The 18,291-nt window shown below is 36.0% G+C and overlaps 1 protein-coding gene across 10 annotated transcripts in view; it reads right to left on the bottom strand.

Moving 5' to 3' along the window:
- SCUBE1 (signal peptide, CUB domain and EGF like domain containing 1) overlaps positions 1-18,291 on the bottom strand; it is a 281,424-nt gene that overhangs the window by 67,247 nt on the left and 195,886 nt on the right. For all 10 annotated transcript variants that reach the window (XM_082751775.1, XM_082751767.1, XM_082751773.1 and 7 more), the window contains one exon: positions 10,112-10,228. In XM_082751775.1, the coding sequence (XP_082607901.1) occupies positions 10,112-10,228 (117 nt within the window). The remainder of the gene's footprint in view (positions 1-10,111; positions 10,229-18,291) is intronic.

The following is an 18,291-nucleotide window of genomic DNA, read 5'->3' on the forward strand; positions in this document are numbered from 1 at the left end:
AACTAGATCATGATTTGACTATTCAGAAGTTTACTCTAGGTTTAAGTTGTTGAGAAGCAGGGAGAAAGCTATCACGGAGAAAGAAGGACTCAAAATAAACCACTGAAGTTACTGAAGTAAAAACTTAAGGGCTGTTAATAGACAACACATACTCAGCTTGCAGACTGGCTTTTACAAACAGGATAGGGCCTGGTGTTGATAAAAATCCAGGATGTTTGATTTCTGTGGAGTAGGAAGTTCTTCTTAGAGAGTGACACAGCAGGTAGAAGGAAACCAAAGAGGGACTAGAATTTTATGCTGCATCAACTACCACGTGTGAAGGGAGAACATGGGCCTGTTTGCACCACTGTAATAACATCTACTCTTTCCTTATATTTTGCTTCTATTGTTGAGATTAAGAACAGTCTCTTTCTCAAGACTCACTGGTCAGACTCTGAAGGGAAGTGGAATAGCTAACCCAATTCAGATGGATTTTCAAGGCAAGTAAGGTGGATATCCTATAGGCTGGGATTAGGCTATTTGCATGCACTTATGAGCATGTTATTGCAATAGGAACAGAGTTCAGAGCATGCCAGCTGTTCCATGTTATCTCCCAATGCACAAATTTTTAAGGAGGTACCTTAGCTATATATATATATAATATATGTAGTCTTACATTATATATATATATATAATTATTATATTATATTATATTATATTATATTATATTATATTATATATATAATTATATATATAATATATATATATAATGTAAGACTACATATTTTTTTTTTATATATATATATATATATATATATATATATATATATATATATAATGTAAGACTTATATATATATATATATATAAAATGTAAGACTTCTAATCCCATTAGGAATGACCAAAGCTGATACACTTCTTTTACCTCAGGGTCACAAATTCTGACCATATTCTAAAAAAATGGGAAATTGCGTGATTTCTGAGAGAAGTAAAAGGCATGAGGTGTAAAATCAAAGTCAGTGCTCACTGAGAGCTGATGCACAGAAGAAAGGACAGAGGTTCTAGCTTGGTATCCATGTCAGGAACAAAATGGGCCTTGGGGATCAAAGGAAGAATGGCAGAAGGTGTAATCTATACAAAGACCTGAGAATAACAACCTCTGTTTTAAAAATGAACTAGTAATTTTTGATTACTTTTTTTTTTTTTTTTTGAGGTTCTCGACTTGAAATCCCACAAAGATCCAGCTTGCTATAATGTCTGAGAATCTTCCCCTAAAACAACTGAATTTTATCTAGCTGATCACCTAAAAACCTTTTTTTTCACTAGCCACTCCAAGAAACCATGGCTTCATTTGCTCAGGTCAGCCTCTTCAGAGGGTCCAAACACTCACTGTATCTCAATCTGTTTCCATTTGCAAAATTTTGTCTTTCCCTTAGTTAACTATTCACAGGCTTTGAGGAACATGCATATGATTGCTCTGGAATACAGCAATCCAACCCAGATAGCTTTATGTATGTGCAGCAAGAAAAGCTATTTATTAGCTTAAATGAGAACCTGCTCTCACTAGTCATCACTGTACCTTGACTGAGTAAGGCAAAAGGACCATTTTCTATACACTACTTCCAAACCAAACTATGAACATAAGGCAACATATCAGCAGAACGTTAGCAAAATTTAATGTGCTATACACCAAATTAGGCTGGCATCAAGTAGCAATGGTATAAACTAATACTAAAATCATGAGTACAACTGCTCTATTAACTATGTAAGTTATCTTAAAGAAGCACCGCTGAAGTATAGGCCATTTCAGGTTCTGCTATTATCAAGGGAAATGAATCAGAAGAAAAGGTAATAAAACAAACAGCTCTCTGCCCTTTCTGGCTTTGCCAGAGATCCTGTTTAAAAAACTCACTGCTGCTGTAATCTTGTGGTTGACATTTATGCAGATATTTGCTGGTGCCACACCACTCTGACTGCAATGGAGATGATGACTGCCAGCAGCTTACTTCATTTCAGTTTATTCTTTCATGCCATTTGTATATATGCTTTTTCCTTTTTTTCAAGAGGGATCACTGGAAAATGCTAATAGCCCATCATGGCTAATGGCTCAAATACTTATGTTTTGCAAAAGCAGTATGTGTCCAATGGGGAAGAAGCTAAACAGATGTGTGAAAAAACCTGATTCACCATCATGCTGCTAGAGAAAGGTGAGCTGGAAAAAAGCTGTTTTTTTATGTCTCAGGACCTGCTCTGGGTGCTAATCCATCTATTGACACTAACACCAGTAGTCTTTTCGTTGTGCGGACTATCTGCGGACCGATATCACACTAAAGAACAGTGCTAATGGGGGACGCACAGAAAGTATGTATGCCAATCTCAAGTAGTAGTAGTCCAGGCAGCTATGAACAGTTTTGCTTCTATAGGTAACCTCTAGAAGTTTCAACTCTTCGGGAGACCATTCAAAATCATTTTAATTTAAAATGCTAACATACTTGAATGTATGTAACAGGGAGGACAAGAACAGCTATGCAGCATAGTATTTTAGTGAATCCAATGTAATTCTTAATCTGGGATTAGGTGTTTAACCACCTTGGCTCAATATGTTCATGTAGCTATAACGTGACTACTAAAGGCAAAATCAGTAGGAAATATTACAGAGACAGCAGAGAGAAAGGTTACGCACAGATTCCTACCCACTTCATGCTGAATTGAAGTGACAATGGTTCCTTGTAGACATTAATGGGTATGAGTCATCTTCTTGGTTTACTATTATCAATATATATATATATTTTTTTTCCCTTCTTCCCTCTGAAGAGGAAGTGGAAGTTCCTTCATACTTATCAAACCTGCAGCTAGTGTGCTTGCAAATGCATATGAGACTGTTGTTCAAATCCTACATTTCCTGCAGTGAAAGGCAGATTGCCATGCTATCTCCCTCCAAGTAACTGTTCCAGTCATAGATGAGCAGAAAACAACCTTTCACAAGCTTTCTGACTTACTAAGCATGGGAATGCCTGCCAGAGCAAGTAAACCAAGAAAGGAAGATCAATTTTCCATTGTAATTCAGATTTGAGCTTAGGGTAACTGGAATTTGACTTAGTATGCACCTCAGACACTGGCAGAAATTCAGGCACTATAGAATTTTGCAGGTGAAAGTTTAGGTCCTTTGTGAATTTACATTGCTTGAAGCTATTCAGAAGGTAAGTAACTAAATTATGTGGCTGTGCACCTTTAAATTGAAGTTATACAACCCAGCAGAAAACTCAGGGGTAGTTTTCAGCATGCTGTTTTAGTGCTGTCTTCTCTAATGCTGCTTATGCATTTATGAAAAAGTTATGTATAGCTTTATTAAAAGGATGGTCTCATTTAAACAGAAGTCTATGAATTTTCTGTGGGAATCAAACCCAAGGAAAGCTTTTTGTATTTTTGTATTAAGAAAGAAAACTAGAACAATGCCCAAACAAATCAAAAAAAATCATATGTATTTATTTGTGCCTATCTTGCAGATGTCTCTTAGGTGAGACAAATTTTAGTTCAGAAGACCTGCTCCAAACCTATGGACTTGATTCTAAGGGCACTGAGTCACCTACATGATGTGAAAAGTATGGTTGTACATGCCACTTTAGTTACATCTGGCTTGCTGTAAATTTGATTGATGCATGTATTTCACATGGGTTATCTTGCACAGAGATATATTTTACTGTCAAACTTTTACTGGCATGCAAAAAGAATGCTGAGTCAGGCATATATACAAAACAAAATGTTAGTTCATCATAGATAATTACTCCTACTGCAGAAAGTTCCCCATTTAAGCAATCTGTGAAAAAATATACTACTCTGATTATCAAATCAATCACAGTCAAATAAAGATAGAATCATAACTCAAGTGAGCCAATAGTTGATGTAACCAACTAACAACTGCATTTCACTAACGGTAAACAATACAAGTAACTTACAACTCTTTCTGGTGTTCCTTTTAAAAAAATGAGGAAACAATTTTGAGTTTCATATAAATTGATTGGGATTGACAAGATGCAATTTTGTCAATTTAATCCAATTTAGAGAAAAAAAAAAAACAAACCACAAATTTTAAGTAATTTTGACTAATGGAATGATGGAGGAAATCATAACTGTTCGCAGATATTTTATAGCCAGGAAATGAAGCCAAATTAGCCAGCTAAACTGTTCATTGTGAGCTTTTCACTTTGTGTTAGTGTGTTCTGAGTGAAAAGAGGGGAAAGCCTTCAACATCTGAGTCAGATTCTTGTACCAAACTGATGCAAGCATTAATTTTACACATTTAATTTAATGAAACCTTTCAGTTCATATTTAACAAAACACAATGTAATCTTGAAATAGACTACATGTAGTTCATTGAAATTCATTCCATAACAAAACCTTTCCTGACAGAAACAATTTCATTTTCAAAATTTAATCAACTTCTGGGTTTTCTTCTTTTTTTTTTTTTAATCAAAAAATAATTTAAAATGCATTCTCCTGACATAATAGGCTGCAATTAAGAATGATAAAAATGTGAAATTGCTATGTCAATCTAATAAAGCCAATATAAAATTTATCTTCTATTTCAGTAAACTTTGATTAGGTTGTTTGACTGAAATAGTTCAGTAGTCATTATGCTCCTGGTTTTCACTTATAGATTGCTTAATGATAAGGAAGGTTACAGAGTTGAGTTAGTGGATAAATCAGTCAATGATAAGGCATTTCTGATGCTCCCACTGCAGGAGAGTTAAGTATTTAAGCATGTAAGTGACACATTTCTCTGCTGCATCTGAATGCAAAAGGATGGGGGCCTGTTTCAAAGAAGTAGAGAGCACACCACATTGCTGGGTAACCATGACAATGAGACAGCAGGAAGAAGAAATGTTTGCCTAAACAGCATCCAGTCACATAACCCCAGCATAACACTGCTCTAGTTAAACAATACGCCAGAGGGCTAAGAAGGGCTTACTTAGTGCAGAACAGTAAATAAAATGCCCCATCCTTAGATGTAGATGTGCATGGACCCTTCTGTCTTCTAAATACACATCTGTAAGATCACCTGGGCTTGGCAAAGTTCTGTTTGTGTGCACAAATTAATACTGTTGTATTTAGCAAAGTTATTGATGTAACATCACAGTGCTACTAAAATCAAGCACATTTTGGCCCAGCTGATGACCTACCTCCCCAAAACCCCACTGTCAAGCCTGACTGTGAAAGTGAAGCAAAATAGCAAGTTAGCTAATCAAAATAATGCACATCTTGCTACTATTGCAAAAAAATCTATGGGCCACTGCAAAGTTAGATACTTTACAGAAAAGCCATATTTAAGATGTGGCTTTTGTTCCAGACATCTAGAAATACAGTTATGCTTTTATTCTCCTGCTTTAGAATTATATTCACTCTGCCATTTGAGTCTAGGAATTTGGAGAGTACTGCACCCTGCACAGTCAGACTGTATCTTTGTGTACAGTGCTCAGAAGCTGCATTACTCTGGGGCACAGGAGTGCCTCAGGGGGCACAGTTTCTTTGTCATATCCCTGAGGCAGAGATGGCTGATGCCACACTTCTACATTTTACACCTTGCCAGAAGCCTGTGGTCCTTTCCCTTGCCCTAATTGCTTCTTAGAGCCCACAAAACAACTCCCTGACCCCCCCTTTTTTTGTTGTTGTTCAATACAGTTTGGCAGCTGGATTTAAACAGTTCAGAAAATAAACTAGTCTGACTTCAGTCCTCTTGAACCCCACAAGTTTTTCTCAAATGAATCTCCCACTTTATCAGCTACATAGATTCTATTTAATATAATTAAAATGTTGAAGTGATGAGTCTTCTCACTGAGAGCAAATTATGGCTGAATACATGAAATGGGTACTCAGCAGGAAAGGTGCACAGGTACCAACAAGCGAGGGAGCAAGGAACTGGAGAACTCCGATACACACAAGACAGGCAAAATTAAAAAATGGATAGGAAGCAATGAGCAATAAGCATCTTGGGCCACTATGTCTTTTAATCTTGTGTCTCCCTTTCTGTCTGTGTTAGCTGACTTCTGTGGCATGACTTGGTAGGCATCTAGGGAAACGAACTACACACTGTTTTGGCATGCATAGCACAATAATCAACGGCATAAAATCAACTCAGTATCAAGCTGGGATCACCAAATTATGATGGCAGGAGAAATTAAATAACATTAATAAGAAGGTGGATATGGAATTCTTTCTGTCTGGGACATGCCTCTTTCCTTAGTTGTCAATGGTCTGCATGGTTTGGCTTACTAACAGACAAGGCTAACACCTGATTAGAAAGCTGAAGGGAAAAAAGGATCATTTTCTATTCTGCACCAACCCAGCTGAGAAAATGCTTGGGTTTGAAACTAAATAAAGAATAGTAAAATGTTAATGAATCTGTGTCCCAGTCACCATTCATGTAACTGAAGGTTCCTCTACCTATATCACAGACAGCACTTTTGCTCATATTTCAACATGAGATCACATAAGTAGCAATGTGTAAGGGAGAAAGAATCAGAGATAAAAAAAGATTTTGCAAGCTCCCCTGTTCAGCTCCCAGAAACCAAAATAATCTTCCTCTACAGCAGTACTCCTATTGGCTATGCTGCTACCTGTACATACACCATGGTAAGACTTTATTCACAATGATCTTTCATCTATTTTATTGACATTTGATATAGACCAGACTGCACTCTGCATTAACTAAGGGAGCCTGATTCTCTGATGTCCACTAAACTCCCATTTCCCACTGGGCCTGTGATGCACAAAGGGTTGATGCACAAAGCCACTGAAGATAGGTCCCTTGCAATACTTGGAACTTGCTTTCCCGCAGCCTCCATTCTCTGCTATATTGGGAAAGAGCCAGGAGAAATACCAGCGCTTCAGTCCCAACTCAATTTTGTACTCTGTGGTTTGAATCCCAGCTTTTATGAAAAAACTATAGAATTTGAATTATGGTATAAGCAAAGAAAGTGTGGAACAATTAGTTATGTTTAAAGAATTACTAACTCTTTCCTGGGATTTTTTTTTTTTTTTCATGAAAACTTGTATTTTTTCTACACTAAACTGTTAATGAACTTCCAAACTACTAAACAGAAACAAACAAACAAAAACTGTGTACATTTTGAACAGCAAACTCTTTTTCCCATTACATGAGTCAACTAAGAATTTTTGTTATTTTCAAAATACGCATATTTATTTCATGAATGTAAAAACAAAAATGTTCTTTAATATATCTGAATCTCTGATTCAAAAAAAAAAAAACAAAAAAAAACAGGCAACAGATTTCCATAAAATACCAGTATCGTAAAAACACAATTGCCTATTGAGGCAATCACCTACTAGTGAGTTAAAACTACAGATTAGTAAATTGCATAATGCCCTTGGAGTACTCAACAGTTCAGATGTTTCTCTGAGTCTTATTTAAGCCTCTTCAATCTCAGCAAATACATAATTTCAAATAGTAGCTGTACTACGTTAAATGCCATAGGAAGGGAGATGCCAAAATGGACTAAAAAATCATAGACTTCCCAATAAAAACATTATTTGTGGTAGACATTATTTGCTAAATTCAACCTAAACATGTTAATCATTTTGATCAACCCCCAATTGCATTTTTTGCTGAATACATTAATTATCCCTCCAATTTCTCTCACCTTTTCTTACATGTCTTGCCTCTCTTGTTTTCCTTTAATAGATAATCTTTCTCCCATATTTAAAAATATGACCTTTCTTTCTATGAAACACCTCCCTTGGAGATGCTGCCACACTTGATAGGCTTTGAAACTCTGTGCATGAAAGACAGGATGTGATAACTCTATGATACCTGAAGATGCTTTAATGGGCACTCAATAGGTAGTCCATTACTCTTACCACACAGATATGGTTGTTACAGAGAGATGGAACTATGAACTGTATATACAAGAAAGAGTAGTGCAGTCAAATCAAGCGGAACAAAAAGAAAAAAATATCAAAATCAAAAACTTGAGAAGATCACTCTTTTGTTTCCTACAAAATTCACATGAAAAAATGTGTGAACACTGAACTTTCCCACTCCAGCCTTTTCTGGGCTCTTCCTATAAGCCGGAGAAGCAGAGAAGGCGTCAATTTTACTCTGCCAGAATGCTCACTATTGCACTCAGAAGATGTAAATCTTGTGGAGCAGTCCTGACTAACGGTTGTCTGCATAATCTACAGAAGCAGCTTCATTGGTCATTTTAAGAGCATGATTCTTCACAGATTTAAATGGGAAGTTACTTGGGCTTCAGGGAAGTAGAATCTAGCACAGAAATCTCACAGTGTAATACATTACAAAAATATTATTAATTTCAGTTAAATTAAATGAAAAACATACATTTTACTATTTTATGATGACAAGCATTTCCCAAAATGTCAATAAATGTTAAAAAGAAATGACCTCGTTGGTTTGTTCAACCATATGAGGGAATTTCAATTTGCTATTTATTTTAAGTAAAAATGTATCTGCAACATCATAAAAATACAGATTCTGTTTCTCATATTTTCTTATAAATAGGGAGAACGAAGACAAACGTGAAATAGCTTAAAGCTATGGTATTTGGTTTGAGGATCAGCTGAACATTTCATTTTGTCTGTAGCACTAATTATAGATTTGATTATTATATAAATATTGTTTTGTGTTAGCTCTATAGTCAGACTTCTAAATTTAGAATTCATCTTTTTTTTTTTTTTCATGATGTAGTTTCAATAATAAACATTATGATCATCCTAGGTGTATGTTACAGCATTAAAATGCCTCCTTTTTAGGCACTCGGTGGAATCGCTGCTACTGCTCAGATATGGCTTAGTTAGTCTGCCTGTAAAAATGAAGATTTATTTTTATGTGGCTTGAACTAAAACAATTTTAATGTGTTTTAATGTGTGCTCACTCTTAACTATTAAATATATATATATATATAAAATATATATAAATATAAAAAATAAAATTTATAAATAATTAATATTAATATATAATTAAATATATTTTAAAATATTAAAATTGTGTGCAATGGCAGTTTAAATGTTTTATTTTCAAATAAACAAGCAAATGGACTGTTATTTCTATAAATACTAATAGAATCATGCCCAAGCACTGGGAGTTTTCAGCCTGGAGCAAGAGAAAACCACACATTTTCTGTTTATTTTTTGTGGGTTTTACTATTTTAAGTAACATCAAGGCCTGAACTGGAGATATTCTGACATTTCTGGTTACTTTGAAGAAAAAAAGTCCCAGTAGTTTCTTAGCAAGTTAGGTCAGTTTATGCTAAGTCACTGAGTGGCAAAAAGTATTCTCTGTGATGACAATATATGCAATGTCCTTCTAGACAAGGGAAAATAGTTGATGGAGGATCCAGTCCTGCAAGCATGTATGCAAAACTACTTACGTGCACAGTACCATCAAGTGTCATTCTGCAGGGGTATTTGAGAACTGTCCCTGTCTCCTTAACTGAGAACAGATGCTGACAGTGGTATCAGATGCTCTTTGCTGTTCTCCCTCCCTGTATCCTCAGCATGAAGGATAAAATGCCAAGGTTCTTATGATGTCTTTGAAACAGTAAAAGCTGAGCATTAGCTGCAAGGTTTAGATCTAATAAATGTTGCTTTGGTTTTCCTTTATAACTAACTCCTTTTAATGTTTTGAAGGAGCAGAAATGGACAATTATTTGGTTGTGTTGTGGAGCTTTTGCTCAGCCTCATTTGGTGATAAACAATTATCTGCAGGTGACAAAGTATGGGCTGAATTTTTAAACTAAATTTTGAATAGACAAATTCAGACAGCATTACATGACTGATTTTTTTACAAGGGTATCAGACTATCCTTTGAAACTGTATGTTTTTGAAGCTCAGAGTTGTTCCTCTAAATCTCTGGTCAGCTGAAAACAGTGCAATCTCATTTCTTTGCAGTAATAAAACACTCTAATAAATAGAGAGAAAAATGATTGAAATAAGTAAATACAACAAAATTGGAGATGCTGAAAGCTAATGAACTCAATTGCAATCACTTTGAGAGTAATAGCCTTAACTTAAAAGTATTGATTAAATATCCGAATATTTACATCTTGTACTGGAACTGTTGAAGGCAAATGATGCATTGCAAAGCAAACAGAAGCTGACCTTTGCACGTTTTCCCATCAGGCTGCAGCGTAAATCCAACTGGGCAACTGCATCGTACCCCTGTCGCGGTATCCTTGCAAGTGCGATCACAGCCTCCATTATTGACAGCACATGTTTCTGCAGAATGAAAAAGAAAGAGACAGAGAGGAGGGGGGAGAAAGGGAGTGTAATGAAATGTTCTGGGGGAGGGGACAGGCACCAACTCTTTGGGACAATTTTATAACATTATGAAAGCAATCTAAGTTTAAGCAAGACAATTTAATCAAGCTCTCAAGGTCATCAGGGTCCACATACTTGTTTTGACGGGTAAATCATTTCCACAAGTCATGATTTCTTTCTCCCACAAAACTAGTGTTTTTATTTATTATATTTAGTTAGTGCTTTTGAACTGTCTTAGACAATAGGATGGGTTATTACATATGAAACAAGTTTAAAAAGAAAAAAAGCGATTGCCTTTAAAAGCAGAACCAAACAGTCAGTCTGTTTCATATCAGTCAATGTCTAGCCAAGGCTTTTTAAGGTTCATTATTTTAAAACTATGTTGCAGGCATAATGAACTTTAAAAAGCAGTAGAAAGCAAAGCAGAGTGCTAGACTTGAAACCGAGAATATAAAATCCTTAGTTAAGAAAGAGTTAATGGAAAATGAACTACATATATCACTTTGACAAGAATCTACATGCCCAATCTGTTCTTACTGAACTACAAGCAAAAGGCATCTGGGTTTTGTCCACTTAAAGCTTTTTGCAATTTGAAAGGAGTTTGGAGTGGGTGGGAGGGCATAATTGAGGTCACTGAACCCATTCCAAGCTGTGTCATTGAAATTTCCCAGTGCTTGTAGTATGTAGAAGGGTGGCTGGGCAAACACAGGCGAAAGAAAGTTGCAGTGCTTCTTAGCTTTTACAACAGCGGGCAACGACTATTAAGTACCACTACATAAAAAAAAATAATCTTCAACTTCATTACAAAAAAAGCAAAAACCCCTTTCTTAATGCTGTTATTTTCTGTTACTTGTGTGTGCACATGCGCCCACCTTACACATACATACACATGCATACACACACATCCATAAAATAGATAAAAGGCAAGTGAAATGATTAACTTTGCTTTGATCTAGAGAATAGAGTGGATGCGAGGATGCCAATTTAGCATGTCAGTTTGAACTGTGCATTTATCTGAAAAGTATCTACTTCAGAGACCAAGTCCTTTTAATAGTATCTTTTTCAGTTGCTCTGGCTTTGATTAAATTAAAATAGCCTCCCTGCTCCTCCCAAGATTGCCATTATTCTACTCAGCTCACCTCATTTTGGCTTTCCCTGAAGAGGCTTTGTCATTACTTACTCAGATTTACAGACTCTTATTGCTGAATATTCACAGTCTGTGTCACAACTGTTCGCTGTAGACAGAATCTGAAAATATGCTATTGGATATGCTAATGGAGAATTGCCTTAGAACAGTATGTTGATCAAAAATTATTTACACAGAACAGAAAATGCTTTACTTTTAAACCAACTGGTACTATAGGATTTTTATTTTAAAGTAGCTTCTGCTAATGCCTTCAGTGTGAACTTAGGCTGGTCCTTTGGAAGGACTTCACTGCTTCAAAGTAAGAAAAAAATACATCTGTTTATTTATTGTTTTGAACTGATACAGACCTCTACATCAGTTTTGGAATAAGTTGCTGGCACCTATGAACAAACTGAAAGCAAGTGGTATGGGCACACATGCATTAACAGCATGGGACAAAGCTTTGCTGTCCATATACATTTACCTATGCTGTACTAGATATATCATGTGTGCTACATAATAACATCATATAGAAAAAGCAATAAGTATACGAACGAATTTGCATTAAGCTACTAGCAAGTACAGCTAACAAAAGGATTGACTTTTTTAGTAAAAACTTCCTAAAAATGGAGATGAACCTGCAACTCTTTATTTTCAGGCAGAGTTCTTGCTTACCTGTCTAATCCAACAAAATTAAAAGGCCATTTTGTATGAGTACAGAACATTTATGTAAGACTTGCAGAACACGAACCTAACTGCTTAAATTCTGATTTTCATATACTATCCTGGGAATCTTAGATGCTGATTCTACTCTATGGAATTCCTTGGTAAATTACAATGCTGTCATTCCATTTGTATGTGAACGTGTGTGTCCTCGTACAGCAACATATCAAATTATTTTATGTTTCAGAGAAGGGAAAAGGTTTCAGGTCATTTAATTTTATTTTTATTTTTTTAACTTGGGTACGAGTTAATGATAGGATGACTTGCCAAAAGTAAGGAGTTAAGATCAAAAAATAGCAAAAAGTGTTGAAGATGTATGTTTGGCATGGCATTGCAAAGAGCAGTAAATCTTATGTTAGCAGATTAACTTTGGCATATGAAGAGTCCTTTATTGCAGTTCATCACCAAGATATGAACATAAGCAGTAATATTTCTGCTTTCTGGATGACATCCAGTGAAAATGAATAGACACAACAATTTTTTTTTCCCATGGCACAGATGACTGGATCTATAGGATAAGGGTCATTCAGTGAACAAGAGTTATTTCTATGTATAAATAGAGGGAATCAAGCCAGCTTTTCTTATTTTCACAGAGATTTAGTAAAACAAACCAAAAAGGATAAATACCCTTCAACTTTCCTGGTGACTCTGACTTTAATACATGACAAACTCTAACAGAATGAACACCCAAGTGAGTGAGAGGACATCTGACAGTACCTCTAACATTATGGATAATCAGGGAGATGTACTGATGAAATTCCTTAAACTTAAGGTCATGAGAAAAAAATGGTAAAAGAAAGCTAATATGAATAGCAGAATGTGGGAAAGAGGTATTAACAAGCTACATCAAATATAATTGCTGAGGCCTATATACAACATAAACTGAAGCATGTCATCACTGGTGTTTCTGTTAGAAATTATTTCAACCCATTCTTCTCACCACTGTCAAACTTTAGTATATATTTGAAATGCAAATAAAATTTTAGGTCTCAAATAAAGAGCAGAAACAAATGACTTATTTCCAAGCTATCATGCTGGAGATGCTATACTTATATGGAAGGGAAAGAAGAAATGTTCAAAATTTGGATCAAGTCTTCATGATCATATTGATCCTACAGGCTATTTTCCACAGTTTTTGTCTCGGTGAAAGGTAATCTCACCTTATTTAATGCTCCCTTTTTTTTTTTTTTTAATTCTTTTTATTTTCAGATTATTTTGGTATGTTTCTGATTTTTTTTTTTTTTTTTTTTTTTTTTTTTTTTTTTGTTCTGATGCAGGAGCAGAAAATCACTGTAAGACAAAGTAGTGTTGGGTAACTGATACTTCAGTTCCTTCTGAATTATGATAAAGCTCATCATTCATAACTAGACTTCACTAGAGTTTAAAATCCTACTTATATCCTCACTTACAGCCCTGCTTATATTCTTATCAAATTCCTACCAGAAAACTCAGACAGAAACGGAGATCTAAAGAAGAGGACATCTACTTATACAAGGCACTGTGGGACAGCTTATATTGTGTTTTTCCACTGTAAGATCCTAATTCTGTAACAGTCTCTCATGTAACTGCTCCCCAGATTGGTAAAAAAGAAGTAACCAAAATCATTACTAACATGATTTAAAAAATATCTACATTTTTACTAAATTAAAATATTTATTGATTCAGCGATAGTTCATTGCACTATGGGATATGTGCTGTTTCTAAGCACCCTATTAAACTAAATATCCTAATAAAAAGTACATGCTTGAGCTGTCAAGTCCTTCAGCACTGGATCAGAAGTGTTTACTAAGTTACGAGGTGAAGTTACAGTATTCAGTCCTTTAATCACTCCAGTGTCTAAGGATTTAGCAGTGAAAGATGAGTTCTCCAGGTTCTAGTTCTGCATCTTTTTAAACTACAGTGGCCACAGGGACTGGTCACTTCCTTTAAAATAAGCTGACATCATCAGACAAGACTTATTTGGTGTTGAATACTATTAAATGCCTGAAACTCAAAACACATTTATCATGGTTTGGGAACATTTCTACAAAACTAAATTTCATCTTTTTTATGAAATATGTAAAAGATAAACACTCAAAATGTAAGCCTCTATTCAAATCTGTTTTTTGGAAATGGTTGATTATTTCATAAAGCCATTCAAAAACTGCCTCCACTTTTTGTAGTTGCATTTTACCTCTACAATCAAAAGAACGTAATGTGATTTCAAAGGCATTACTGAAAATCAGGCAAATCTTGGAATTTTTATTATTTACTTTGGCAGCTTGGGTAAATTTCATCTAAAATCTAAAACAAGTTTTAGGAACTGAGATATGATGCAAACCAAAACAAACTTACATAGGTTTACATGACCAGAAGGGATACATCTGAAGATTATAAAGTAATATATGTTTTAGTGAGGTCACTGTCTATAATCTTTGATAGTCATGAGTTAGGTTCCTGATGACAGGAAAAGGCAAACATCAAGAAGGGCAATGGGGAGGCTCTGGGTAACTACAGGCCAATCAGCCTCACATAATAAAATCATGCTGGAAGCCATTTCCAAGAACATGAAAGACCAAATGATTTGAGAACAGCCAGCACTGACGTCCTAAGGGCTAATTGTGCCCGATTATCATGATCACCTTCTAAAATGACATGATCTGCTCTGTCCATAAGGGGATGGCTGTGGATGTTGTTCACCTTAAATTTCGCAAGTGCTTTGGTGTTATTTTCCATAGTATCCTTATAACCACAGTGATCAGAATGATTATGCACTGGATAAGTGGATAATATGTCAAGTAGAAAATTGGCTGGATCAGGGCTCAAATGATTGAATCAGTGGTACAAAGTCCAACTGGCAGTGTGTCATGAAAATTATCCCTCAGCTAGTGATATTAGGGCCAATATGTTTGTACTAACAATGTGGACATTGGGATGTAGTGCACTTTCTGAAAATTTGGGGATGTTACCAAATTGGGTGACTAGGGACTTAGGGCTGCTATTCAGAGGGGCCTTAGCAAGTTGGAAAAATGGACTGAAATGAACATCATGAACTTCAGTGAAGGCAAATGCAAATCCTGCATCTGGGATAGAATAATTCCATACAACAGAAAAAGCTGAGCATTTACTGGCTAGAAAGCAGCTTTGTAGGAAAAAAAAAAAAAAAGAAAGAAAAAAAAAAAAGGAGTATTTTCTGAATGGGATTCAGGTTTGTTTCCTCATGGCAATGAAGATAATCCACATCCTGGCCTGCATTAATACCAGCACAACCAGAAGATCAAGAGAAGTGATCTACTTGGCACTTGGAGTAACAACATCTGGAGTGCTTTGTCCAGTTCTGGGTGCTGCAGTGCAGGAAAGGCATGGACATACTGGAACAGATTCAGTGGAGGTCTACCAAGATCATTTTTAGGAGGTTGGAGCACATGACAGAAGAGGCTGAGAGAGCTGTTCAGCCCTAACAGCTTTCTGAGCCTGAATACTCAGAAGAGATCTTGTTTCTGTCTATAGCCATCTAATGCAGCAGTGTATAGAAGATGGAACCAGACCTTTCTTGGAGGTGCACAGTGGAAGGACAAGAGGCAACACATGTAATCTGGAATTCCAACTTGATACAAGGAAAAAATTGTTCACTATGACAGTATTCAAACACTGGAACAGTTGCTCAGGGAGGCTCTGAAATCTATATCCTTGAAGATGTTAAAAACTCAAATGGATGTGGCTCTAAGCGACCTGGTATAGTTGGCCTTTGACCAGCAGGTCAGATTAGATGATCTCCAGGGTCCCTTCCAACTTACGTGAGTCTACGATTCAGCTATTCAAAAGAGACTAAAGAAGTTGAGTTTCACTTTTACTTCACGTTATTTATTTCTGATAAAGAATATTGAAGGGGTAGAGGGAGAAGGACCATGAACACAGAAAGGAGTATGTCAAATTCATATCTACTCAATATCCTATTCAAGCATCTCTTTGGAATCTGATATGTTCATATTTCTGATAGGTAATGCTCATGTTCTGAAAGTTGGAGCATGGAATTAGAGACCTAAACTTCTTCCCTAGTCTCACATAAGCTGCTATGTTTTCCCTGGCAAATTATTTGTGCTGGAGCTCACAAGACATTTTGTGATATATTAGTCTCTTCATGTAAAACAGGGGCAGTATTTCCTACACTTATAAGATCTTCTGAAATTCATTAGCACACATCATCTTGAAACATTAAATACCATTGCTTTTATTACTACAAATAGTACAGAAATTGCTACCAGTAGTACAGAAATTAAAAGCGAGCCCTGGCACTCCCAAGTCTTAATTTACTTTTTGCCCTGATCATATATATTCCTCTTTAAATGTAACTTTTTACAGGGATAAGAGAATCCCTGTAAAATCTTTTCAATCCACTCTGAAGTTCATTTAATTAGCATAATATGCAGCAGGATTCATATAAGAAAGCTTCATCTAACAGATGAAGGTGTTTCTGCTTTGTCCTAACCAAGGTCAATCATTTTGCATTAGCACTAATTATGTTGTACATAAAAAAATAACCCTACACTCTGGAATGTGTGTATACATCTGTAGATATATGCAAAACTCCCCTTTCCAAGTCTCAGTCAACCTATCAAAGCATTTGGTGTACTATTCAGCATGATAAAAATTTGCTTAAGATAATATAAAACTTTCAAATGATTATCTTACAGGATAAAAAGGTTTAAAAAACTAAAAATGCAGTACTTGGCTATAAGAAATGAAGTAAAGAAGTAACAAGGAATTGATCGTGTTTTTTTAAGAAGACCTAAAAATTCACATGGTACACAAGTGTTAGGCAGGTAAGCAGGTAACTGATGAATTTAAAATTTTATAAAGAGCTGAGGTCCCTATTAGCACTGAAAAGGTGCAATCCTGCTTGTCCCACAAGAAGGTTGAGCCAGACGGCAGTCACAAAGAGCCCTCAGAAAAAGATGTTGAATATAACTTGGGTTTACAGTATTACTGTTCAAAAGCACAAGTGCTGATCTGCAGCCAATGCACCACTGTGTGGGCTACCAAGACACCAGTCAGTGTAGTGTATTTTTGCTGTGTAGACCTGCACTGGTCTACACAGTATCCTGAAAAAGAAAAAAGACAGATGAATGCTGTGTGGATCTCAGCGTGGAGGATGATGATCGTAATTGCATGTTATTACCAGAGTTTATAAGAAGTGTAAAAACATTGCACTAGTAATCATTGTCAGTTCCCTTTTTCTCATCAATATGCAGCTCTATCCCAAAGGCACCATAAGGCATGAAAGGAAGACCAAGCTATCTAGCAACAAGGAGTTTCGTTTGGAGATATTGAGAATTGGTTCTCTGATCTCTTCAGTTACCCAGCATGACAGCCTGCAGTCAGCAGGATCGAGAAGCCCTATGTGTTATCATTCTCTTGCTCACAAAACAATGACTGGAAAGAGCAGGGAACAACTGTAAATCAAAGAGCTGTTCTCAATAATGTGTGTATGAACATGCAAAGAAGACTTAACAGAAAACCAAAAGTAGCCAGCAGTAGTGAAAAAAAAAAAAAAAAAAAACAGAAATCATACATAGGGTCAAGTGAAAATGGAGAGAGAAGCCACTCAAGTCATCACCTACATCCAATGAAGTCTTGCAGCAGCTGCTGTCTTGATCCATCTTTCTCTTTGGAAAAGCACAAGAGAGGGGACAGTTAACAGTACACCCTTCCACAGAATAAGTTGTTCTTGGAAGAAATGAAAAAATTCTGTATAGCTAATGATTTCTATTTTATATTTTCTATCCTAAATCATATTCTATGATTTTGACTGACCTTCTCTCTTCAGGCTTTGTGCAGACAAAAAGGATATATGCAGCAATGTGTAGGCAGTAAAAGATTAGGATTGGTCATATCTGCTGGTTTATGTCATCAAACTAAAGATGGTGAAATCCATATACTACAAAAGGTGCAGCACTGTCCTGGTTTCAGCTGGGACATAATTAATTTTCTTCAGAGCAGTCGGTATGGTACAGTGTTTTGGACTTAGGATGAAAATAATGTTGGTAACACTGATGTTTTAGTTGTTGAACAGCCTGGCTTCTGCATTGCCATTAAGTAAGCTGAAGGGGGTGGTAAGAAGCTGGGAGGTGACACAACCAGGACAGCTGACCCATACTGACCAAGGAAACATTCCATATCATACGACACCATG

Source organism: Aythya marila (assembly GCF_965140915.1).
Source record: "Aythya marila genome assembly, chromosome: 1".
Classification (NCBI taxonomy): domain Eukaryota; kingdom Metazoa; phylum Chordata; class Aves; order Anseriformes; family Anatidae; genus Aythya; species Aythya marila.